Genomic DNA, 26,908 nt, shown 5'->3' on the forward strand with positions numbered 1-26,908 from the left:
TATATATATATAGAATTTTATTACAACAAAAAACCAACGATCATACAATACATGAGATATATTACTTCTACAGACTTCAACTTTACACTGCTCCTTCGAACTTCATATACATATATAATATACTAAGTGAAAACCGACGATTTGGTCCAATTACTTTCTAACTTCTCAAGACGACCTTACATCTCTTGCTTATTCACACTTGATTACTTTCTTTTTTTTCTGAGTATTCTGTGATGGTTGGCTGATTATATTAATACTTGGGCAAAGAAAGAAAATGACGCAATAATATAAAGGGGAAAAAATAACAAGGTATTAACAAAATATTCGGCGAAGAAAATTAAAAGGAATTCGACATATAATGCATAAACATTTACACAATATTTCTCATAAAAAATGTACATCTTGAAGTCATAATGAGTAGACTCCCTGGAAAAATAATTTTCAATAACTGCATACGTACAGTAAATATTAATAAAAATGCTTTAATAGTAAGCTACATAACAAGTAAAATAACCAGAAAAGTTTCTGATATAGAATCCAAAAATAATATCTATATATGTATATATATATACTGTATATACGTACTGTTTTAATATAACTTTTCGTGAAAAACTGAAAAAAATCCTGTAGAATTTCATAATTATCTGATATATAGGCACAACGCTATCACACATATTATAATACACCTTTTATATCTAATATGGATAAATATGATGAAAATTATTTTACACTGGGTTTAGCTACTTTATATACATAGAGCTGTAGGACACTTTAGTTAGATATGCCTATATAATAATAATAGTACATGTACAGTACTACATGTCCAAGGAACAATTGAAAATCTATTAAATTTAATTTGCTAATTCAAAGTCAAAGTATATAATGATTCTTTTTCTTAGCATTTCTAACACGTTTGTACATAAATAATTTGTCTGTTTTCAATAAATAATCATAGGTAGGAGATTAATTTATCCTTTACGTCTATAAGCCACTTTTACTTTCCTACTGTAATCAACAACTTTCCCTTTTACGGTATTTTACACCTGAGGATAAAACCATGCATGTTATTTATACATTTCATTATTGCAAAGAAAGAACTCAGTGCAAAAATTACACAATACACAGGAGACACTGATGTATAAACAACAACAATACAATATATGTATGGTGTGATGTATGCATAGATTAGCTTGTTTTCATTTTCAAATAGAGTATTTTATACAACTTACTTTGTCGTGTACAGTTAAGTATTACTAGTGTACTGTCACTGTCACTCTCATATGAACTCCTTTCTCTTATTAAACTTTCTATTCCATTTTGTTCTTGAGTAAAATATACAAAGAATTCAACAAACAGAAAGGTAAAAGATAAATCATTGACAAGAGCGTTATATTATTATAGTTATATAATCTCAGCCTTATCTTCCTATAAATAACGAATGGGCCATTTCACAGAATATTACACACGCTTGTATTTCAGAAAACAACAAGGATTTTAAGGAAACATTACTGAGACGACATATATTGAATGCAGCAAGAATTAGAAATGAAAAAGTACAAGCAACCAAGCACAAATTATTTTAAAGGGTTATTAAAATTACACAGAAAAAAGAATTACATAAGTGGTAAAAACAAAAGTATAGAGAATTAAATGAATCAAATTCAGTATGTTTGATGGATAATTCAATATTTCTGAATACAGTGTTCAGTTTATCATTCTATCGCAACTGAATTTGTTCTAGATACTTTCATTCTCTCTTTCTAAATCGTTTAGTTCAGCTTTGCAAACCAAAGTAAAACAAATAATATTCTTGAACACTGGAACTTTTCACTATTGTTCATCACTAGTGAGTAAATATCGCTTGGACATTCGTCTTTGCAGGGGAAAGAAATGAAAGGGATGTGCATGTCCGAAGAGAATTGTTTTATTTGTTTACGAGACCTGGGGAAAAAAGATACACTACACTACGTTCTTCAATAACTTTTTCTTTTACTCTCTCTTAATAAAAAACGCCGTTCACTTTCACTGGTTCTAATTTAAAGATGGTGCTATCCTAAAATATTAGGATATAGATTTATAGACTCTCAATCATGAATCTAACATTCACAAATAGTTTTTAGATCAGCTCTAGGTTATCATACGATAGAATAAATATGTGCATTTCTGCTGAAATTTTGAATAATTGTAAATATTATACATACAGAGTGGACCATTTTATCTTGATACGCCCTTGTAATTTTTGAATAGATACAAAATGCTGAAATTTCGCACCATGCAAATATCGACACGAGGACATTATTTGACATATTCTTCAATACCACCAGATTTAACAATATTGCCAACCCAACATACAATTGTATGTTTTCAAATGGCACCACGTCAGGTTATTACATATTTCAAATTTACATGTAAAACGAAAACTTATAATTCCATAGTTATTACGGAATTAACGTTGCTAATTAAGGATGTTACAGTATCACAAAAATCGAGAAACCACCACATTTTGGAAGGCTCTACAACAGTAATTATGCAAGACAGACGGGGCAAAGCATACCCAAAATATCTTAGTGTCGGATACTACGGTCATCATGTGACGTATTTCTTACACGTAGAAACAAAGTTACAAGAAACTGAAAATTTGATTTTTTTTTTTTCAAAGGACGATTTCGAAAAAGTGTTTTGATAAGTATCACACCCATTTACATAAACAATAGACGCGAAGATCATAATATGCTATTTACAGCAATTTGATATCTCAAACCATTCAGGAGATATGTAAGAAAAGGTCAAATTTGATGTTGCCTAAAATGGCGTATATGTGGGACTTTTTAAAGCATTTTTGATTTACTCTGCTTCTATGACATTACGATAATAAATCTGGTAAGTGTAATTACACCAAGTACCCGGAATAACGTAATTTTAAGGAGTATTGCAAACTTTACCTGCATTTACCTTATCTCCAGAACGGTTTCAGATATCAAGATACTGTAAACGGCATTACGATCTTCACGACTATCGAAAGTCATCTATGCAATTGGATGAGGTACACATTTAAGCAGTTTTTCGAAATAAAGGCTTTTGAAAAAACTGAAATATTAATCCTTTATACTTTTGTTCCTATTCATTTGAAATCCGTCGTATCATAATCATAGTGTTCGACATTAAAGTACTTTGGATGTGCATTGTTCTTCCCGTCTCACTTCCGTCGCTATTGCTATAGAGTTCACCAAAATTTGGATGTTTGTGACGCAGTAGCGTCTTTTGTTACCAACACTGAAATAAGAAATCTTATATTGTAAGTTTTCATTGAATATGTAGATCTGAAATACGTAATAATCACACGTCGTGCTATTTGAAAAAGTATAACTTTATGTTGGACTGGCCACACTGTTGACATGGTGCTATCACATAGTGTGTCAAGTAATATCCTCCCTGTCGATGTTTGCATGGTACAAGATTTCAGCGTTTTATATATATATATATTACTTGAGAAGATAGAATCATGTATCTTGATAGATTAGACCATATGGTTTGAGACATTAACATGATTTATCTTTTACCTCTAAGCGGAAACATAATATTATAATTACTACATTCCTTTAACTAGTGACGCTATGGAGCGTGTTAAAAAAATTAAAAAAAAAAAAAAAAAAAAAAAGCTCATAAGATTATCAATGGAAACAAAATAAAATTATTTCTTTTTTTAACAGTACAACGGAATATATATATATATATATATATATTTATATTAATATGTATATAAATATAGTTTCATTAAAGAACACAACAATCAATTACCATCATCACCAAAGATACTGGATATGATTTACTCTATTTAAAAATATATATATGTATATATTCAAAAATCATTTCTTAAATTTCCCTCCTATTTTTCCCCTCAAGCACCTGCAACTGGACGGCTTCAATTAATAGTAATATATGTATACATATATATCATATTTTTAAATCACAGGTGTAAAGGGCTTACTTGTGATAACTTAATTATCAATCACCAGTAGTACAATGAACTTAAAAAAACAATACTACATGGTTTGTGATAATTCGCTGAGGTGAAAAATATTTCTTTTTAGTACTTGACATAAAAGACAGACTGAGAAAGAGAGAGAGAGGAAACAACATCCAGGCACTCGTATCACTAAACCATCACTTATAGAACAATTAAAAGGCATAACCTTTGTAGATTTTCGTGTGTGATAAGACGAATTTTCTTTCACATGCAACTATACACACACACATACACACAAAACTGACTTACAAACTCATACTATACTCATTTTCAAAAAAAAAAAAAAAAAAAAAATTAATTTAAATCAAAAAAATACTTTTCACACATCACTTTCCTTGTTCACTTCAGATGTCACTGTGTCTTTCCCGTTTTCCAATTCCAACTGACTAACCTCTTTGGAATAACCACTTGTTTCATCATCACTATCAAGAAGGGAGGCCTCACCTTTCACCTGTTCCGCTGCTGCTTTTTTTACGAGATTACTCCCATCATCATCATCATCTTCAGCACCTTTTACAGGCTTTAGGTTAAATTTGTTTGGTAAATCCAACTTGAGTTTATCTCGCGTATGCCTCAATTCACCTAATCCCGTTGGTGACAATGGTGATTGAAGAGTTTCGTCTCCATATTTTTCACTATGGTTCGGACTATTAGGAGGCTTGATGCTTGAAGTTTGTGAACTACAACTATCAGCACTTTCACTTGTGTCTACTTCATTGTCACAAATATCAACGCTGTCACCATTATCATCTGGGACGTCAAAGCCAAATCCTGGGAAAAACTGGCTACTAAATGTATTGCCACCGAACTGGAACGGTCTTGCTGAACTGCTAATGAAAAATTCACCATCGTCGTTCAGAGTACCTACAACGAAACATACAAGTTTTGCAGAACTGAGACAATTAAGTTATATACAATGAAATTTAAAGAATAAAAAACTATTTGAATGGATCAGGAATTGAACTCGAAAATCCTGCTAATCGTGCCAGTGCGTAACCATTATGCTTTCTGACCAGCTACACATACTTACTCTTAAGGTCGATTGTTATCCATTGAGACTACGTGGTATATAGCACAACTACTGTACTTGGACAAACTAATGTTTATATTATTAAACGCCTATGAGAGTTGAATGAGATATTATTAAAATAAATAAATAAATAAATAAAAAGTTAATTTCGTTTTACAGTGTGAAACTAGGCCTACAATAGACTTCCAAGCTATTCGAATATTCAATACTCAAACCTACAGTACATCTATAACTACAGGTTGCAATAGAGGAAAGAGATCAATGATAGAACCTGTTTCTCGGACGCTAAATCCAATACTCGCTATCTCTGATTGTTTTGGCTTTACGGAGCTTAACATTGGAACCGGAAGTACTAATTTATGTCTATCCTTCCTGTTGCAATAAAAAGAATAAAATTAGAGATGGAACATATTCTTGCGGTATTGAATCTATATCAAAAGTGCTTGTCGCTATCTACTTCAGTTTTATTCACTATGCCATCAATGTTGTTACCGAAAAATCGTAATTTTCACCTTCCGGTTTGAATCGTAGACTTTTACCACTTCCTGTTTGACAGAGATAAAAGTCAAGAAAAATTCATTCTTGGGACGCTGAATCTCTGTTTAAAAAAAGTCGCTTTTCGATATCTCTTACCGTTCTGCTCTATGAAAATAAGTGTTGAAAATGGAAGTACTAGCAAATTTCAACCACTTAAGTTTTTGGTACAGTGTTGTTGGTAGTAGTAGTACGTTCCCTTGAGCCGCTTAATCGATTGCAAAAAACCGCTTGTCGACATATATTACTGTTTCTGTTCTATGAGGAGGATCAATGCTGAAACTGAAAATTGTGGACTTCTATTTTGAATAAAAAAATTAACTGAAATGGAAGCTAATTTTCAGATGTTCAATCGTCTGCAGTAAACTTGGTATCTTTTTACCGTCTTTGGTCTAATGTAGATCAACGTTAAAACCGAAAATCGTTAATTTCTACCACTTCTGGTTTGATTAGAGGGTTAATAGAGATGGAACCTATTGTTGGACGCTGAATTGATTGCAAAAAGAAAAAAGAATTCAATATCTTTTACTGTCTTTGCCTATCGAAACCAGTATTGAAACCGCAATAGTAAATTTAGTAAATTTAAACCAATTCCTGTTTCGAGTTTGCAAGTGGTGGTGATATATAATAATAATAATAATAATAATAATAATAATAATAATAATAATAATAATAATAATAATAATAATAATAATAATAATAATAATAAATTAAAAAACGCTTCTCTATATTTCTTACCGTTTTGCTCTAATACTTGTCGACAGACACAGACGGACATAGCAGTTCTATAAGACTTCCAACACTTATACATAGCATAGTTTGACAGTTTTTAAAAAAGGAACAAAATGCTGTTTCTGAGAAAAGATTATTTCTCATATCATACTCCACAGATGCGGTTCAGTACAATTAAAAGAGTGAAAAATGTTCGACTAATCTGGGAATCGAAACCTAATATCTACGGCTTACCATGTCGGTGTGTAAGCTACTAGCCTACCCAATCGACCAGTTGGGTATTTTCCACTCATTGAATTTAATTCAAATCGCACATACGGAGAACATAGTGACAGTGTCTTGATTAGTAACACTAGAAATATTATTTCCCTCGAATTTCGTCTTTCTTGCAGCCGGTCAATTGTGTGGTGTAGGCCTATTTGAGTAAATTTGTTTGTATAATTGCACGATACGTTTCCCTCCTTCTACTTCTGTTACAACTACTATAAATCACCATTTTACTTCTTTACATATTTAAAATCAAGTAGAACTTTTCTCTGATTAGCTTCGTTTTTTTTCTGTGTGTGTGTGTGTGTGTTCCAGTGTTATGTATTCATTTAACTTCTTTTGGCCATAAGTTCTATAATTTAACTCACTTAACATTATACAGTTTCATCCAAATCTCAACGGGTAATATATCCTCTAATTATTTAATCAATAGTGTTGTAAATGAACAACAGAAGGTAATGAAGTATGTTTCTTGGAGAATTGAACTGACCCACTTATCCTTGACCGATATCCCATACTTGACCCCAAACAACAAGACTGGCTGAATTTTATCAAAATCGGTTAAATTTGATGAAAGTTATCGTGAAACAGATACCAGATATGAATATATGTATAAAATTGTATTGAAAGTTGTAATATGTATATGCAGTATAGAAAGGTATGACAATCACTGAGAAAGGAAGCGGTATTTCGCATTACGATAATTGAGACGAAAGGAATTCATAGTAATTTTGTTTGTGTTCAGCAGAGTCAACTCGCCTTTATATTTACCGTTTTGCCCCAAATGTGTTTTTCCTGCCTCCTCAATTTCACCATTCTTGAATTTGATTGTACTATTTTTTTTAAAGTACTCTCAAATATGATACAGGCGCAACCTGCACCCTAAAACCCGTCTATGGGCACTCCCGATTGTGTTGAACAAACTACAATGTTAGTAGCAGTCATTTATTTGAATTTATTAGTTATTATATAGAAAATGTTGCAAATTTATGAATGGTCAAATACCGAAGAGAGTTTTATATGAATATCCAGTAAAGGATACGTAATTCAGTTTGTTATAGTTTTGGATACAAAATAGTGTAAATAATAATAATAATAATAATAATAATAATAATAATAATAATAATAATAATAATAATAATAATAATGTATGTATGTTGTAAAAACGTTTATTAACCCGTAGAAAAACTTAACACTTCTATTATACGTATATTCCTGAGAGACTTCCTACAATGAAATTCTATTTATTATTATTATTATTATTATTATTATATTATATTATATTATTATTATTATTATTATTATTATTATTATTATTTATGCGTTAGGAAAATCAAAAAGTATCGAAAGATAAAGTTGCTATTGGAAACTAGAATCTTAACACACTTGTCTACTATACATTATTGATATAAAACTAAGTACTTTGAGATAACTACTAGTAAGAGATTCGTTGTTTCAATTTTCACTGTTTACATGACGCAGCTCGACTTTCGATTACTTCAATTCTGTACATGTAAAAGCTCGGCCTTCGATTGTGTTGATATACAGTATATAGCTGCAATATATATATATGCAGTAGCTTCTGAGAACAGAAATGGTATCTGGCACTATAATTATGTTCAAAGAGATCCTTGATTTCTTGGCATTCTTGATTATTTCATTTTTATTACATTTTTAAAGTATTGCAATCATCAACGCACCACTGTTAAAACAACAGCTGTAACGGTATGGATTGGCATGAATTCAACCCTCGTATTCCCCCAGCTCCAATTCTTAGAAATGAAAGCAGCCAGCGAACAGTTGGAAGAGAACAATACTCAGGAATTTGTCACCCAGAAGGTACCTCACTTATCCAGACAGCTCTGCTTCCTCCCGTCAGCCCATATTTGAAGCAAAAATTCTGCTACTCTCGTTGTAAACGCCCACGCAGACAACCCTCATGACGATGACAGATTTTTACGTGATAATCTGAAAATTATCAATAATCATCAGTTCCACAACTTATTGGAACTATCAGTGTTTTAATGTGATTTTTATTAATCTATGAACCGTTTATTATATATTATTAAGAATATAATAACGTAAAAACTTAGTGTCTTCTACGAACTATATTTTGGTTTGTCAGTGTATTCTTGTGCTGTGAACTGGCAGCAGTGTGGCGCGCGAGGAGGCAGAGGAGAGCGTCGACACCTGTCAAATAACTTGGACATATTGAACACTCGCTCATACATATGTGCAAACCACCATCACAACATGGAATATAAAACGCCGATAGTTATTTTATAACTTTTGCGATTTCAAGTTAGTGAAATATTTTCAATAATCGTAGTTGACAAGTTTGACTGAAGAAACCCATGGAAGAATGTGCTTAAAAATTGAAGACGACGCACAAACTCATCATTATTCAACGATACATTCGTAAATCTGATTTCGTATGTTCCGGCGTGGTCATCGCGCGCGTTCTAATATCGCATCGAAATCATTCTAAAAAGGGCCAAGTGAAAAAATTATCAATCCTTTGAAAATATTAGTATTGTTTTATATTATATGTGGTTGATGTAATCAAAGTGAAGTGAATTTTAATACAAAATTATTTACAATTCTTGTTATCATTTCCGAAAGCGATGATAGTGTTAACCAGATGTGTTTAACAAGTCATGTTTTCTTTTAGCGGTTAAAATGTGTATAAATTAAAGCGAATGCGACACAAAGTGTTTGTCAGAAGGTAAGGTATCTATCAGTAGAGAAGTTCGAACATTTACTTTCGTCTCCCACTACTCATCTGGCGTAAATCATGCATTGCTGCCCCACTTGTATTCTTTTACAGGTATTAATTGGTATACCTTGAAGCTGACGCATCAGCGACGGTGGGTAAACGGCAAATGTCTCTAGTTAGTGCTACGCTCGAATCTTAGGACCGTGGAGGAGTGAAGATACTTGTTTATTGCCAGTCTCTTACGTCAATTTACCAATTTGTGTATTTGAATGATGTTATAAAGGAGACTTTGAGAGATCCAAGGTTCGAATCCCAATATTATTATTATTAGTCGGTCTTCTCGAACTGGGACAAGCAAGTATCGAACCCCACTCCCCTTATATCTGGCTCCCCTCACAGGAACAGACCTTATATATGGCGCCCGAACAGGGACAGATGTTTTAGTGGGAAGAAAGCGAATGTTTGAACTTCACTGTTCTGTATTCAATGCCTGGTGTGTTGTGTTTTGTAGTATAATATTTTACAATGTCAACGCTTAGTGAAATGGAAACACTGCTTGAAGCAGTGGGAAAGCTGTCCGCAGATTTGGCTGCAACTAACCAAATACTAAATGCAAATCAAAAAGAGTTAACCAAACTATTTGAAAATCTAAGAGCAGATGTGGTTGAATTACGAGAAAGGTACGAAATGCACAAAAAAGTTCAAGGTAATTCTCGAGAGTTGTTAAATCAACCAAACACTACTGTACAAAAGCAGGTAGGTCCTGGTTTATGCATACAAGAATGCGAAACAATTACTGAAAAGGCAAATTATGAATTTAGCAATTAATGTTTTTCGAAAGAAATATATCCTTGCATTCTTTCACATGTAGTGTTACTTACATTCTTATATGTTGTGTTTGTTTTAGAGTATATGATTCATAAATCCACGTACAAAATGCTAGCGCTGAATTTAATGAATGTAAGAGCACAGATAGAATTAGAGTATGCTAACGTAATAAATGAATATAAATATAGTACTGTTCCATTTTGCTTAGAAGAGTTTCAAAATGTTTTATGTCTCAACGTAGAAACTCATAGATTCAGTAGAGCAGCGAAAATCGCTATTTGTGAATTTGTATTTAATTTTAATTGCGAATATAGGAAAAACGTAGAAAAGGAGGTCAATCTCCGTGTACGTGGTATACGTAGAAGTAAGGAATACGAAAAATTGAAAGAGAAGTGTGCTCGCGGCAAAAATGTATATTTTCAGTATGTAGCGAAAAAGTTGAAATTTCAATGTGATGACGTTAATGTCAAGAATAAAGTCATTGAAATAATAGTCGAACGGCTACAGAAAAAGTATCCTAATGATGTTAGTTCTTGTAGTGATCAGGATAGTACGTTCAATGAAAAGGAGAAAGAATTATTTTCTAGCAATGTTGAAAATTCTCCTGAAAGTGTGGTTAGTAGTATTAAATCTATCCTCAAAAAACGTAGCAAGGATGTCAATTTACATACTATGTCATGTAATGTGGGTCAAACCGATAAGGAAAACAGAATTCCGAAAAAAGTTAAATTCGCAGATGAATTTAACGTGTACCCGTTAGCACATGTTCGTCATAGTTGTCCTTCTGAGGTTAGAACTAAAAGTTGTAAGAGAAAATTGGAAAATGTTGCCGATGATACTGATTTTTATTCAAACCCTGTCAAGAAAGGTAGGTTATCTAAAGTCCAAGAGTCACATTTTGTTCAAATTGATGAAAGTGAAAGTAGGTGGAATGAATTGTTTCAGTTGTTGGATAATAATACTGTACAATTACAAAGCATTACAACCCAGCTGGAAAATGTATCTGTTCTACAGAGTAATAATGTCTTTGCTCAGGGAAACGAAGTAAGTAATGAAAATGTCAGTGTAAATGTAAACACCGTGCAGGTTGACTTCATGGAGGCTACCTCCAATAGTAGTACGAGTGTGGTTAACGTAACCACCACTAGGGAAATAAAAAATGATACTGTTGTAGTATTTTTAGACAAGAGTAAAGTCTGCATTTGTCCCTTATGTGATAGGAAGTGGGTGGATCAGCTGTTTCCCCCCTCCGGCTCAATGCTACTTGTTTGTAAAAAATGTTTGTCTGCAAGTCCTGTAATTTTTGTGGTGTATACACGGCATGTTACAAATTACCCTAAAGTAAGCCGCATTAGGCAACCAATTCAGATTGGTGAGTTGCATTATTTTTCCAGTGGTAATATATCTTTAGTGTTGCTGAAAGGTACAGTATGTATATTCGTAATTGTATGTTTTAATAGAAATGAAACCATTCCATGTTCGCTTGGCATACATCGTGCAACTAGTAAATCTATGAAATTTAGATTCAGAAAAGGTAAGAAAAAGTGTATTGAACTAAGTCAAAACGTTCAGATTGATTATCCACCAACCAATACTTTGTACTCGACTCGAAATATTATTGAGAAATTTAGGAACAGTAATTTCAATTTGGCAACCAAGAGAGGTAGGCAAAGGTTTTTCCACCGGGCGAAAATGAAAAATAATGTGAAAATTCGCAAAAAGGTCCGTAAATTAAGTAAGGTATTACACCTACGAAGAAAGCATAAATTCTTCACTGCTAATATTTGTAATGACACTCAATTGGTAAATGTCCCGAGTGTACAAACCAATCACAAGGTGTCAGCTGATTCTCATAGTAAGCTAGTACATAAATCCACTGCTCATAGAACATTACATTCTTGTATTAACAAAATCCCATGGATACCTACTATGGAAGTTAAACTTAAAATTTTTGAATGCATGAAAATTTTACTTTACGATGTTGTAATAAATCCAATACGAAAAGGAATTGGGTAAACGACATTAACACATAGCCGGATTGCCCATTTTCCATATTTTGACATGGCAATGAAAATAAATTCTGGTTACATTGCAGAAACTTTTATGCAAAATTTCTTTTGGTGTTAGTAATTATTTTTCATACCATAAATATTTTTCAACACTGTTAGTGTTTTACAAAATTTTGAATGTTTAATTAAAAGCAATAATGTTTTATTGTGTGTATCACGTTAATGGCTGTAGCCGATAGATTCAGGAAAATTTTGAATATTAATTTTTCTCGTTTCATATATTGTTTCATAATCTATTGAAAATGTTGAATGAGAGATACCACTTTTAAAATCCTGATATTTCATACATACGTAATACGAAATTATTTGTAATAGCATATTTTTTCGTTAATGCGTTCACGATGAAATTTCATTTTTCGAATCTTAGAAAATATAGTGTTTCTTTTCGAAGTGCAAGAGTGAATTTGCGCAGTGAAAATTTTCAAATATAGTGAAAGGAAATAAAATTTAAATGGTGAAGGTGTGGCAAATCTTTACAGAATATTCCATCACAGTGTTGCAATTTTACAAAATAAAAAATATTTCGAGTTACCAATTCAAATATTCTGGTGAGAAACCATTCAGTAATAAACCTGAATTAGCACATTTTAAATTAATGAATTAAAGATTTCAATTTTAAATAACAACCATGCGTTAATTAATAGTAACCTATACTTACGATGTGTTATGTCAAATTATTTGTTTTAACCATCCAGTATGCCTCTGGGATTACTAATCAGCTGAGGATACTTCAAGTTTGGTGTGGTAAGTTATTGTAGTAGTGTTTTACACCTGTACCCACCTTCATGACGCATTGTTTAGTTAAAGAAAAAAAAAAATACAACGAAACATCTTACTATAAATAAGTATCAAGTAAGTTGTGTATGTGTTAATTGTTACCAACTATTGTTGCATTCACTTTGTATTAATCTTTTCGTTGGATACGAAAACATTTCAAGTAGTACTTGAAGACATTGAAGCAAAGGTCCCTCCACTATTATGGGTTACTCATATTATGTAATGCCCGGAGTAGGCAATTTTCTTATTAGTCCCCTCTGTATTATTTTTGAATTTTAACCAAACGTTCTATCTTTTCACTTTGCTTCGGGGATGGAAATATATCAATAAATAAATGGGTTAGGGTCTTGCCAATGTAATGCAGGCAGTATATTTTTATATACTTTGAGCGTGACGAGCTCACATATGCCTAGTTTATTTCATTTCATAGTAAATGAAATATTTTTAGTGTTATATTTACATATGTGTTTTTAACATGTAATCTTAACAAAATATAAAACCAATTGTGTGCACTATATCATATGTTTTAGTTGTGTTGAATTATTTCGAATATTCTTGATAAATGTCTTGTGTTAGCATGTCAATGAACATACACTTTTGAATTTTATGAATAATATTGGTGTTTCAAATATAATAAATTTTTATGCATTTAGCCGTAAGGAATATTTTATCTTTATGAAAAATAAAATCGCGATAAGTTGAATTACTTAATGATATATGCTATTTTTGAATGATATTATGTGTTTATCTGAAAATTAAGAAGTACTATTGCAGTAAATTTACCATTTCAAATTTATTGGTATACATTTAGTTTGTATTGTGTATTCTTAAATATGGCATTGAATACAATACCTTACCAATATGCTTTATTGAATATAGTATTGCATTGCATATATTAATGTTTGTGTAATTTAGTTTGAATTTCGGAAAAACATTATGAAGTATAATGTTGAATAGTATTTTGAATTACAAATAACTATTGATTTGTATTCAAGTATTGAAATTATCTTTGTGTCTACATTTCAAAAAAAAAAAAAAAAAAAAAAAAAAAACTAATAATGAAAATAAAAGGGACTCAAAAGACGTTTACGAAATGGCCCTCGCGTTATCGTAAATGGCCCTAGCGTTCGTAATCCTTCGAATTTCGCGATCATGTGCGTTCGAGTGAAGCTATAAATTGTTATTCTTCAGTGAAAACGAACTACAAATGACATTAACCCTCTACAGACTAATGGAGTGCTGTGATTGCTGTTGTGTTGCAGTATGGTTAGGAGGATGTGGATTCCAGGGTTCTTGCCCACTTCTGTGATACCTTCAGTGGACAGTCCGTTGGCCGCCAGTTGTAACGGTATGGATTGGCATGAATTTTTAAATCAACCCTCGTATTCCCCCAGCTCCAATTCTTAGAAATGAAAGCAGCCAGCGAACAGTTGGAAGAGAACAATACTCAGGAATTTGTCACCCAGAAGGTACCTCACTTATCCAGACAGCTCTGCTTCCTCCCGTCAGCCCATATTTGAAGCAAAAATTCTGCTACTCTCGTTGTAAACGCCCACGCAGACAACCCTCATGACGATGACAGATTTTTACGTGATAATCTGAAAATTATCAATAATCATCAGTTCCACAACTTATTGGAACTATCAGTGTTTTAATGTGATTTTTATTAATCTATGAACCGTTTATTATATATTATTAAGAATATAATAACGTAAAAACTTAGTGTCTTCTACGAACTATATTTTGGTTTGTCAGTGTATTCTTGTGCTGTGAACTGGCAGCAGTGTGGCGCGCGAGGAGGCAGAGGAGAGCGTCGACACCTGTCAAATAACTTGGACATATTGAACACTCGCTCATACATATGTGCAAACCACCATCACAACATGGAATATAAAACGCCGATAGTTATTTTATAACTTTTGCGATTTCAAGTTAGTGAAATATTTTCAATAATCGTAATTGACAAGTTTGACTGAAGAAACCCATGGAAGAATGTGCTTAAAAATTGAAGACGACGCACAAACTCATCATTATTCAACGATACATTCGTAAATCTGATTTCGTATGTTCCGGCGTGGTCATCGCGCGCGTTCTAATATCGCATCGAAATCATTCTAAAAAGGGCCAAGTGAAAAAATTATCAATCCTTTGAAAATATTAGTATTGTTTTATATTATATGTGGTTGATGTAATCAAAGTGAAGTGAATTTTAATACAAAATTATTTACAATTCTTGTTATCATTTCCGAAAGCGATGATAGTGTTAACCAGATGTGTTTAACAAGTCATGTTTTCTTTTAGCGGTTAAAATGTGTATAAATTAAAGCGAATGCGACACAAAGTGTTTGTCAGAAGGTAAGGTATCTATCAGTAGAGAAGTTCGAACATTTACTTTCGTCTCCCACTACTCATCTGGCGTAAATCATGCATTGCTGCCCCACTTGTATTCTTTTACAGGTATTAATTGGTATACCTTGAAGCTGACGCATCAGCGACGGTGGGTAAACGGCAAATGTCTCTAGTTAGTGCTACGCTCGAATCTTAGGACCGTGGAGGAGTGAAGATACTTGTTTATTGCCAGTCTCTTACGTCAATTTACCAATTTGTGTATTTGAATGATGTTATAAAGGAGACTTTGAGAGATCCAAGGTTCGAATCCCAATATTATTATTATTAGTCGGTCTTCTCGAACTGGAACAAGCAAGTATCGAACCCCACTCCCCTTATATCTGGCTCCCCTCACAGGAACAGACCTTATACAGCTTTGAGTGAAGTGAATCAATGTACTGATTCGCTAGTTCACTGCAGTTTAATGTCCCTATTCACCACCGAGGCTATACGGGACGAACTTCTTGTTTAAAAGTACCAGGTTTGTATTCGAAACAAGTGTCTTAATTGGAAATGGAACCCTGAACCACGCACACAGAAAGCATGTACGCTAGCAACTCTACTATGAACAGGTACTATTTAATGAAGAAAGAATAATCTTGTATTGTCCTGAATAAGCATAAAAACAAACATTCCTGCAGCATTCCTATTTCTTCAAACCAAAATTATTCAAATAATTTCCTAAAACTGTTACAATACCTTGTTTTATGTAATGTTCAATACATAATGAGGCAATTTGTAAACGGCACACGGTGACATTCTGAACAATACCATTTTCTGATCATTACTTAAAACGTAAAGAACTAAACTATAATTTGTTAATATTAGTCACTATTCCTTACCGTTACCAAAATCAAAGTCTACGCTACTGAGTTTGTAGAAATCAAACTGCTCAGGTACGGATTTACTGGCAAGATCTGCTTCTCCTTCCATTTCATTTACTCCTTCTGGTATTTCTTCCTCCATAAATTCCCAATCTAAGAAAGCGAAAGATTCAAAGATTCACGTTACTACTGACACTACAAAAAAACTTTTTTTCTGGAGGCACGGTGTTATATTCCGAAAATAAATTTAGAACTTGGAGAAAAAAAACGACTTTTCTACTTCGATATTTTCTACTGTTGTATGTCTGTAAGTTATCCAAATGCAGGGTTTTATCCAGGGGCTACTATTCATCCGACTGCATAGATCGCCTGCACATCACGCCGCTCCACAGATAAAGATACGTGAGAGGTATGTTTTTGACTTACCTGGCCCCAGGCTTTAAATTAGCGTGACTTAAATTCAATTTACATGGCAGTAAGTAAGTACCTCTTAACTGCCAATGACGATTTAACTCGTCATGAGAATTTCGCTTGTACTTGCAGTCTGACGACTACGTCCGTCGTAATAAGATTCCTATTGGGAGTGATGAATTAATACGTATCGTATTGGTCATGGCATGGAACGTAAAACTCAAAGATTTCATTTCATTTTATAATACGTATTTTTAATAAATTTATTCCTCATTCGGATGCAACTTTCTCATTCGGAAACTCTTCAGTTAACAAGTTAAATGGAATAAAAGAAGTTTATCTGTATTTGTATTTTGCCGTATGTAATGTAAGAGTAATTACATGGTTGCTTTAATACGTCAAACCGATTAGTTATGAAGGAACAGAAAATAGGGAAATCGTTCAACTACAAATTAGCTATTGAAACGCTGAATCATGAGTTCTAAATTTGTTTTCGAAACAATGCTACAAGTTCACGTGTCAAAATAAAACGAACTTTTGGGAATTTACGTTGTTAGCCTGTTATATAATATCTCCAGGGGGTGTTTGCTGAGCAGGCTCTCAAAATATATATTAAATAAATGTTTGAATGTCTAAAATGTTCAAAGTGATAAAAAATCCTTTTACATACAGAAAATTGTACTGTAATGGAAGATGTACACAGAATACGGTTATGGTTGTAATTACAATATAAACTTTAAAGAATTATAATCTGGATATTTCTAAGTTATTACCAATTAATAAATAATACATATACAAAATTCTATAAATTTAATCTAATAATACAGGACTATAGTAAATTACCTTCCCGATTTCAAAGTTTAAGAACTCACGTTTATTTATTCACAATTACATGCAACTGATGTTAAATGAAAGGAAAACTCAAAAAGTTCTACAGGCTGGCAAAGCTGATGTTTAGTTAAACACTCCGCGGTTAGGGTGACAGTAAATCAAGATGGCAGAAAATGAAGACAGAAGAATATTTTGTGACGTAGTTACTGTTCAACGAAGTTTCAGGGAGAAGTTCGGTGATAGAAATGTTTACAGAACATAATCATTCTAGTGCATGCTATAAACAGCAACGCACATCCGTACTACCTATATTGGGTAGTATTAAAACGACATAAATATTTGTTTTAAAAAATGTAACAGAAATATCCACAATTAATTAAATTTTATTTACATTATATCTGTTTACAAGAGCACAAAGATGAGTTGATAAAGGAGTTTAATACAAGAAAACCATTTTCAAACGATCTACAGTTCTATGTACCAAAATAAAACGAAACCCCTGAGAATGTAAGTTGTTAGCTTGTTATACTATATTTACATCTACAGGGGTATGTTAACACATCAGGCTCTCCAAATTGCACATGAAATAAATCCCCAGAAGGGTTTTGTTTTATATACACACATTTACACAATTATTGTCAAAGTTGCACGTATTTAATGCTACAGATCGTTTGCGACTACACTATTTCGTACCTGCAACACTCGCATAGTCTACTTGTGGTTGATACATGCTCCACCTCTTCCGTGTCGGCGATTCTACCGCCTCTCCTTCTGAATCACTGGCTTCCCTTGGGTACTCATACACACAGTGATATTTTTGTTTCTTAAAGGATACGTTTTTCTTTTGGTCCTGCAACAGAAACGACGATAAAGTCATTAAATATTCCGGACTTATAATTGTTTATTTACAGATATACGGCATTTGTCGATAATGTTTAAAAAGAAACACTGAACCTGGATTTAGAGTTAATTATTTTTAACATCGATTCTTTTGTACAAGCCTTATTACTATCAAAGGATTACAAGACATTTTCGGTTGTTTTTTTTTTTTTTTTTTTTTTTTTTTTCAATTTACAGAACATATTAAGGATGACAAAGACTAATGTTCTGTTCACAATACGAAACACAAGACTAGAAATTTCTCTATTTATGAACCACACGATTTTAAAATTATCTTCATCTACTTCCATAATTTCTGGTACACATTGTATATCTTGGAATTTCTATAATTATCAACTTTATGCTACAAAATGTGTATTTAATGTGACAACTAAATTCTTAATATATTTTTAAAGATAAAATATTAAGTCATTGTGAGAATGTGTGTCGTCCAAATACTTATTTGAACTATTTTGAGTATTATTGGTAAACTACTTATGGATAATGTAAAATAATATACTATTAATGGATTCTAAAATAATACAACGATATGAAGCCGTAATTATATTCTATTTTACTAGTTATTTCTTTTAAATCTAATGCCACACTCATTTAAAACTATAATCAAAATTTTGCCTAATAGCAGTGAACATACTAAGTGCTATCCAAATGCAAAAGCTCTTCTGAAAATCTGGTTTTGAGAAAATCACGATTTTATGTTAAGTAAAAGCCACAAATTTGTGGATTCGGTACAGATTCGAACCTATGATAACGTTGCCAATATCATAGATATGGCTTTGTGCTGTTATCACTTAATGCCCTATGGTCATATGATTTACCTGGTGGTAACTTAATTTCGGCCAGATCTGCAGATACGGTCTTTTGCTTTGGACGGAAGAAAAGTGCTCAGAAACTGGGAACAGACAAGATTTTAATATTGTATCAAAAGGGATTAAGCTGATCACAAAGCACATGACTGGTATGAAATTTTACTCTCAAATACTGATCAGAGTAATAGCCTCAATGTTTCTATTTATATTTCGTATTATTTGATTTTTAAGACACCGAGTAAGATTATTAATAAACAGGCTGCATCTTTGAAACATCTGAATGTAATAACCTGTGAATTTTTTCTGCTTCGGCAGAACACAGCTCCAAAAATGTACCTAAAAGTTCTATTATTCTGATCAGCATTCGTAATATTCAAGAAAGTCAGTAAAATAATTCTTGTTGATTGTAATGAATATGCACTGGTATCGATTTCTTTACTTACCTTCCACGCAAAGCATGCGTGCTTTCATAAATATTTACATAATTTGATCTATTGTACTACAACCTACCACAATCCTTAATAATTAAGGCTTATTTTCCAAAAAGACATATTGCACAAGCACTTACATTTCCTTGCTCCTCTTCCTTTGATAGCATGCAATATTCAACAGAAATATAATTACAAAAAGAGAAAATTAAGGGTATATGCATATCTATATAAAAATATTAGTTCTAAAATAAATAAATAATTATTCTGTAAAATAAAAGAGTGGCATTGCTGTCCTGTTTAGCTATATTATATGTATATGTATTCAGCATGCAAGAAATCGAATTAACAAAGAAATGCCATTTATATTGATACAGTACACACACAAAACAATATCCATGCTGGTTTATGAATTAGCAAGCAACTTCATAGAACATGTGGAAGTATCTTCTTTCTATCAGCTAAAATAGGTCTTTAGGTCGTGCTAAGGTTAGCTGAATTTGTTTTGGAATGATTAATTAGAACTACAACGCACTGGTAATTGTTTATGGCAGTAAAAGTAAAATATGATGACCTAAAAGCATCTAACAAACCTCAATTTACAAATATCTATGTCTATTAATTTAATTATACACAGAACAAAACAGTACATTTCCAACGAAAATGTTCATATAATTTTATTGTACAGTCAGGAAGAAAACTAAGTACACACACTTTTTTTTAACTTTATCAAAACATCAGAAGGCCTATTAAAAAAAAATCTCATCTTCCTTTGATAGCATGCAAGTCAGATTGAATTCCGTTTTTCTTTTTTGGCATAGAGAAAACGTAATTCTCAGTGCAGTACCGAAAATTTTATACCGATTGGTTGATTTGTTGGAAAATTCTGAACAAAAGAACATTAAAGTCGGTATATCAATTTTTGCATGTTAGTACATTACAGGAAGGACTGAGGCTGCATTTCGTTGCCGTTCTACAATTGTTTTTAAAAACAGGAAAGAAAGAAAACATTTTTTTTTTCCTATAATGAAATCTGTCCGATTTCATTCAATCATGGTGTAAAAGGAATCACATGTTATACAGATATAGGGAGTGGTCTCATTCAATCTTTGCTCCCGAACCGGTATTGTTACAACTTCTCAGATTTCCGAAACCTATTGTTAAAATTACTTCCAAATCTGGATGCAGTATTTATGGGAAAAAAATAATTGTTTAGTATTATTTTGAGGGTTTTTTTTTCAGCTTTCAAAGGTACAATTGAGACATAACACTTTATGATTTTCTACAGCATCTTATCAACGGAAATATAATTCTGCCAATGTGCAGACGCAGTTCATTTCTCTAACATGTTTTCAGTTTCCTGCCAAACATAAATTCTGCGGTGTGTTGACTCAAACTGACACGAAAAGGACACATTTTCCTTTCGGTCATACAAGACCCGCAGTTGTAAAGAAATCCAAAAACGAGAGACAGTCTTTTCAACATGTCACATCAGTTGGTCGTTAAATATTGATTTATGAGTTGTGAACCGTGCGACACCCCTCAGTAGCATCGGAGTGGTAGATGAGTACAAACTATAAATAGTTCTTTCCCACAACACAGGTGAAAAAGTATTTGCTGCAATATCGAAAATTTCTCAACGAAAAAAAGCGACCACACCACCAACTTCTTTTTCCCTGGTACTTACTCTTAATGAAAATAAATGATACTGTTTACCCTCGACACTTCTGCGCATGACAGAAATAGAAGAGTCCATTACGAAAAATGGGTATGTGTATGTACGAACAACATGTGATCGTTTTCTCCTCTGGGAGCGAGAGAAAGAAGGTTGGAAGTTTAAACATAGTTGCCAGCCTACGTAAATTGGTCCCAGGTCAGCAATACATTCTGGTTAGGTGATGATGTCACGCAGTGAACGGAGCGCGCGCATTTTAAATGCAGCCTAGAATCGTGTTTTAAGGGCTTCGACATTCGGCTGATCGCGCCAACAACCCGCGAGAGATCTTCAGTTATTGTCTTTCTCTACAGTACACATACGCTTGTGCGTGTGCAGTTTACTGTATTTTTCTAGTTTTTTTTTTTTTTTTTTTTTTTTTTTTTTTTTTTTTTTTTTTTTTACCTGTTTCGTGGTTATACTTGCGTGAGCGTGTGTGTGTACGCGCGTCGTTTTGTTATTTTATTATGATGGAGCCAATACCGTCAACCAGTGAAGGGAAAGTATTGTGCTTATCTCCTCCTTCAAATTTTGGATTCCGCTATTTTTTTTTTTTTTTTTTTTTTTTTTTTTTTTTTTTTTTTTTTTTTTTTTGTTCAACTTGCACCGTAAATCCCCAGTTATGCCCTACGGACAATAGTAACTTGTTATCGTGCTTTCTCGCTGTAGGCCCACTTTGATTTCATTCTCATATTATTATTTATAAAATCTTATCAGGTATAGATTTACTGCGCCGGGGTGGTAACACTGCAAACAATACCTTTACCGCCGACTCGAATAACCAACGCCTTCCTTCCTTTTCTTTTTCTTTTACAGTCCATTCCTTTCATTAAGATAGACTCTCCTTGGCACTCTGCCAACTAGAGGTCTCAGCGGAATGGGCAAACAGTAATGACAAAATTTGGTGGAACGATAATGTGGGAGGAAACGGGAGAACTCCGAGAAAACCCACGGACACGATATTATTCACTAGTCCACCACAAACTTAACTGATTTGGGATTAACCCAGTGATCCCTAGACACCAGAGATGAGCGCTCTACCAATGAGCCAGCGTGTCACCATGCGTTGAGCTCGTATCATGCATGCCAGCTAAAGTTCATACGACTGTTACCAAGGCTGCGGTGGTAAATATAGAATGTAGGGTGGGTGCTGAATCTCATAGAAGCCACAGTTTTTCATTGTGGGCTTCAGCTGCTGTTGCCAAGGCCCCACTGCTAAATCTCATAGAAGCCACAATATTTTATTGTGAGCTGCAGCTGTTGTTGCCAAGACTACACTGCTAAATCTGAACTGTAGGGTGGGTGCTGAATCTCCTCAAAGCCAGTCTTTCACTGCAGCCTTGGTCACAGCAGCCGTGTGGACTGGACATACTCTCGCATATATAAAGCTGAATGTGTTTGTACGCTATACAAATTCACACTGTTCGCTTGGCATACTTTTCGGTGACTGTAAAGAAGAAGCCATAAGGTATTTAGAATTAGAATCCGTACCATACTGTTAGCATCACTTGCTGGTACCATTTACGTACAAGTCCCAAACTTCTCATTAATTCTTCCTTAATTATACCAAATAACGGATGAAACAACAGAAATATCTATCTAATAAAACTAATCAGTGCCAGAATTCCGTCTACGCTGAACAAGCTATAGCTTAGGACCTCACTCTCTTGGGGACCCGCAATCAAATCTGAAGAAAAACTGAATGTAGATTAAAAATAAATAAAATAAAAGTTTCATTATCTTGGGAGCCTATGTGGATTAAAATATGAACAAAATAAAAGTTTCACTCTGTTCAATAACCTCAGAGAAATTTAAAGGAAAAAAGCTGAGTGTAGATTAAAATATAATAAAAGTCGAAGTATACTGTGTAGTTTACATTCTAAGGTCTTATGATCAAGTAATGGGGCCCCGTCTGCTAGCCTGCTTCCTAAAATATCACTGATTATATATTTATTTATTTATCAGTTCAAGAGAAGGGCACAAAAAAAGGGATCAACGTACTTAGTGCTTTATTAGAGTACTAGCATTCTGTTGGTAACTAAAAGCTCTTTGGTGCAGACGCTATAGTCGCTGATTCACTTGTTTTCCTTCTATCTTTTTTTTGGTTTGTCCTTTACAAGTCTGATTTTCAGCGAGTGAAATCCTTTTGCTTAACTGGTTTCCCCTTTTTGGCTCTTGTTTGGCGTATGAGTTCATACTTCAGCCCAAAAAGTTAGAGTGAAGAAAATGTTCAATAAGAAAACAAGTGTTCAAATATTATTATTATTATTATTATTATTATTATTATTATTATTATTATTATTATTAATTATTATTATTATTATTATTATTATTATTATTATTATTATTATTATTATTATTATTTACGTGAATTATATTGCTTTCTTCTATATTTAGATGGAAATAAAATAGAACTATTTTTTTACGGGGCGTTATTTGTGTGATGTGTCCCTCAGTTTCTCGATAAGCTGAGTGAACTATTGCGCAATTCCATTATATGGATAGCTGATTACAATCGTGTCTCATGCCCATTCTTGTGATTGTATACATGTTATATAGTAAGCTCAATAATAATAATAATAATCTGAATATCAGTGTTGTAATAAAAATCTGAATATCAGTGCTGACTAGTAAGAAGAGCCTAAACGGTATTTCGTGAGAAGTCCATGCCAATATCTTGATTTCGACGTTACAGACAGCACTAGAACGTAAGTATAGTGAAACCTATTTGTTTATTTATTGTTTCAACAGTGATTATCATTCTAAACAAGACTGGGAGCGTGTAAGGACAGGTCCTAAAGTTTTGTTAAAGTGAACTCCGAAAATTCCAACGGACCCCATGGATTTGAAACCACAGCCGCGCGCTCCAAAGGTGAGTGCTCTGACGACTAGACCAATCAGGGGTCTAGTAAAGACTGTGGAATTACAAGCAACTGCCGATTACGGTCAGAAGTCTGCGAAATTTCGGAACAAAAGAGACTGTCCAACAGTGACTATTTGAGAGTGTAAATGTGTATAAGAGTAACTCTTTTTAGGTGTAAACTTTTACGAGGTCACATTTATGAACTAGAAATGCGATACTGATAAAACATTCTATATTTTTAATTAGATATTAGAAGTTAAAGAAACATGAAATGTTAAGGTAGTTTGAAAGCAATTCTTTACCAATAGATAGCAGCACAATCCTCCTGTTTTCCATGTATATTTTTCATCTACGAAAATCTAAATTGTTCTTTTCTTTGCGCGTCTCTGATACCTTCTAAAACATGCACAAACACACACAAAATGAAGAATTTCTCATGGTATGTAGTAGGGAAGGTTTTCGTTTCACCCTTCTGAAAAATTTCCTGTTTTGACATGTATGCGTTACCTTCCTCATAATGATTATGGTCGCAGAAACCATGATGACCTTCCAACTGAAATATTTATTTAATAAAGAAACGTCCCATAGCTCAACGCCGGTAATACCACTTCTAAATAGTTTCCTTTGCAACCCTTCCCTAAAAGAGGGTATAGCCCTCTAGAGGATAGTTAGCCTACTACTAGTAATTTTACAAAATCGTGTTTTGAGAAGGACTGTTTTTTGCAACAAAAAAATCAATTTTTAGGTTATTGGGTTGGTGCAAATGAAATAAACGTATTTGACGTATTGGGTTAAGCATAATATAAACTAATTGATATATATTGTGCTGAATCAAAAAGGCTAATATACTTTACAAATATCCAATTAGGGATGTTAAATATAACTCGCGCAAAGACGTAAATATTTACGGAGAAAAAACTGTTTTTTGCTTCACGAAAAAAAAAAAAAAAATCTTCTTCCCCAAAGTTTCCGAATTTTCTTTCCAGAACTCAAAACCACTATTCACACTCCATGTCTTTCCTAATAATACTATTTAGAAGTCGGAAACTAGTAAAGTTATCTGTTCTACTATTTCGTCTCCGATTTTAATACTTGCAGCCATTCTTCGTGCCAGGGAAATATAGTAAAATATATTTGGAACTTAACGTAATTATGCCGCTGCATGAAATGTGGTTCCCAGGAACGGGTGGTTTCCAATGTTGGAAGGAAACACAAATCTTTCTTGAGGGTTTCACAATAAGGGATAAAATCGCGTACGAAGTATGTTAAAGCAAAAAAGCACAACAAACTAAGATGGCTTAAACACACACACCAACGGGAAAAGGAAGAGGAGTAAACAGAAAAAATGATTATGCACATGAATGTCCAAGATATCAGTGTATAAATCATGATTGTGAGAGAAGGGGGCCCCAATCTACTTCCCTAGCCTGGACCCCAGTTTGCCATACGCCCCCACTGTGAATTTGGTCATTACCTGCTATTAGTACGTCATAAACGGATATTTTTTATGTGAAAAGAATATCCCACGCCAGAATACAGAAAATGGTTTACAAATTCCTGTACAAATAGGACTAGCAAATGTTCTCGTATGTTATTGTGGGCAATATTTTGCATTCTTTCTTCTGCAATTTTTTAATACAAAATTCGAACGTCTGGTGTGGACATTTTCGGGAAGACCCCCTATTCCCTTTTCTTCCATTGTAGGTCAAGCATCTACAAACGCCGAAACACATGTTTGATTATTTTAGATGAAAAGTCCAAATTTCAAATCTCATGTCTCTAACCATACGGGATTCTGAGCTATGGACATCTTATTATAATAATTGCAACCACCACAACTTTTCTTATCACCTTTTTCTTCTAGGATAATTATCAAACACGATGGAACACGTACTTAATTATTTGGAATGGAAGGTTCAAAAACTAAATTTAATGTCTCTAACCTTAAGAGTTTTTGAGATAATGGACATCATCTTATAATAATTGCAATTTCTCATCTTTCTTCCCTCCTACGGCAAATATCAAAAACCGCTGAAACACATGTTAAATGATTTTAAATGAAAAGTTTAAATATCAAGTTGCATGTCTCTAACGTTGAGAAATTCTCAGATATACCCATTTTGTTAAAACAATTGCAATCCCACCCTTTTTTGTGCCTACTTTGTTTTCTTCTCTTTTAGGTCAAACGTGAAAAAACGCCGAAAAATGTGTCCTATTACTTTAAAGAAGCCCAAATACCATATTTTTTATCTCTTAACTTTTAGAGATTCCAAGTTGTGGGCTTTTAATACAGTAATTGTAATCCCCACCCTTTTTATTATCCTTTTTTAGATCAAATATACGAAAAATGCTGAAATATATATATATATATATATATATATATATATATATATACAGTATATATTTTAAATTGGAAGTCTAAATACCGAACTTCATGCCTCTAACTGTAAGAGATTCCGAGATATGGACATTTTAATATAATGATTGTCACCTCTATTTCCCACTTTCCTAGTCAGATTTCTAAAAATTCTTCCTTAGTGGTAGTTTAAATCGCAAATTCTATGCATTGTCAAAATTTGTAGTTTCTACCTTAACCGGTTTGGTATGCGCGTTGATGAGTCAGTCAGTCACTTAGGATGACTTCTTTTATAGAGAGAGATTTAGCACTTAGGTTCTATAGTTAACATTCTTGCACTCACATGGTATGGGAAACTGTTGATGAAATGGCCTTTTAAAATATAAAGAGCAAGTTTGTGTAAT

The 26,908-nt window shown here is 33.1% G+C and overlaps 1 protein-coding gene across 4 annotated transcripts in view; it reads right to left on the reverse strand.

The window, feature by feature from the left end:
• LOC145664613 (uncharacterized) overlaps nt 1-26,908 on the reverse strand; it is a 280,282-nt gene continuing 253,374 nt past the window's right edge. For 3 of the 4 annotated variants that reach the window (XM_081731431.1, XM_081731428.1, XM_081731430.1), the window contains 4 exons: nt 19,712-19,729; nt 18,128-18,284; nt 16,211-16,345; nt 1-4,891 (listed from right to left, as the gene is read on the reverse strand). In XM_081731431.1, coding sequence (XP_081587557.1) covers nt 4,347-4,891; nt 16,211-16,345; nt 18,128-18,284; nt 19,712-19,729 — 855 coding nt within the window. In that variant the 3' untranslated portion in view covers nt 1-4,346. The remainder of the gene's footprint in view (nt 4,892-16,210; nt 16,346-18,127; nt 18,285-19,711; nt 19,730-26,908) is intronic. The other variant, XM_081731429.1, reaches the window with a different exon arrangement.

The sequence above is a fragment of the Thermobia domestica genome, chromosome 11, assembly GCF_964235325.1.
Source record: "Thermobia domestica chromosome 11, izTheDome1.hap1.1, whole genome shotgun sequence".
In the NCBI taxonomy this organism is placed as follows: Eukaryota; Metazoa; Arthropoda; class Insecta; order Zygentoma; family Lepismatidae; genus Thermobia; species Thermobia domestica.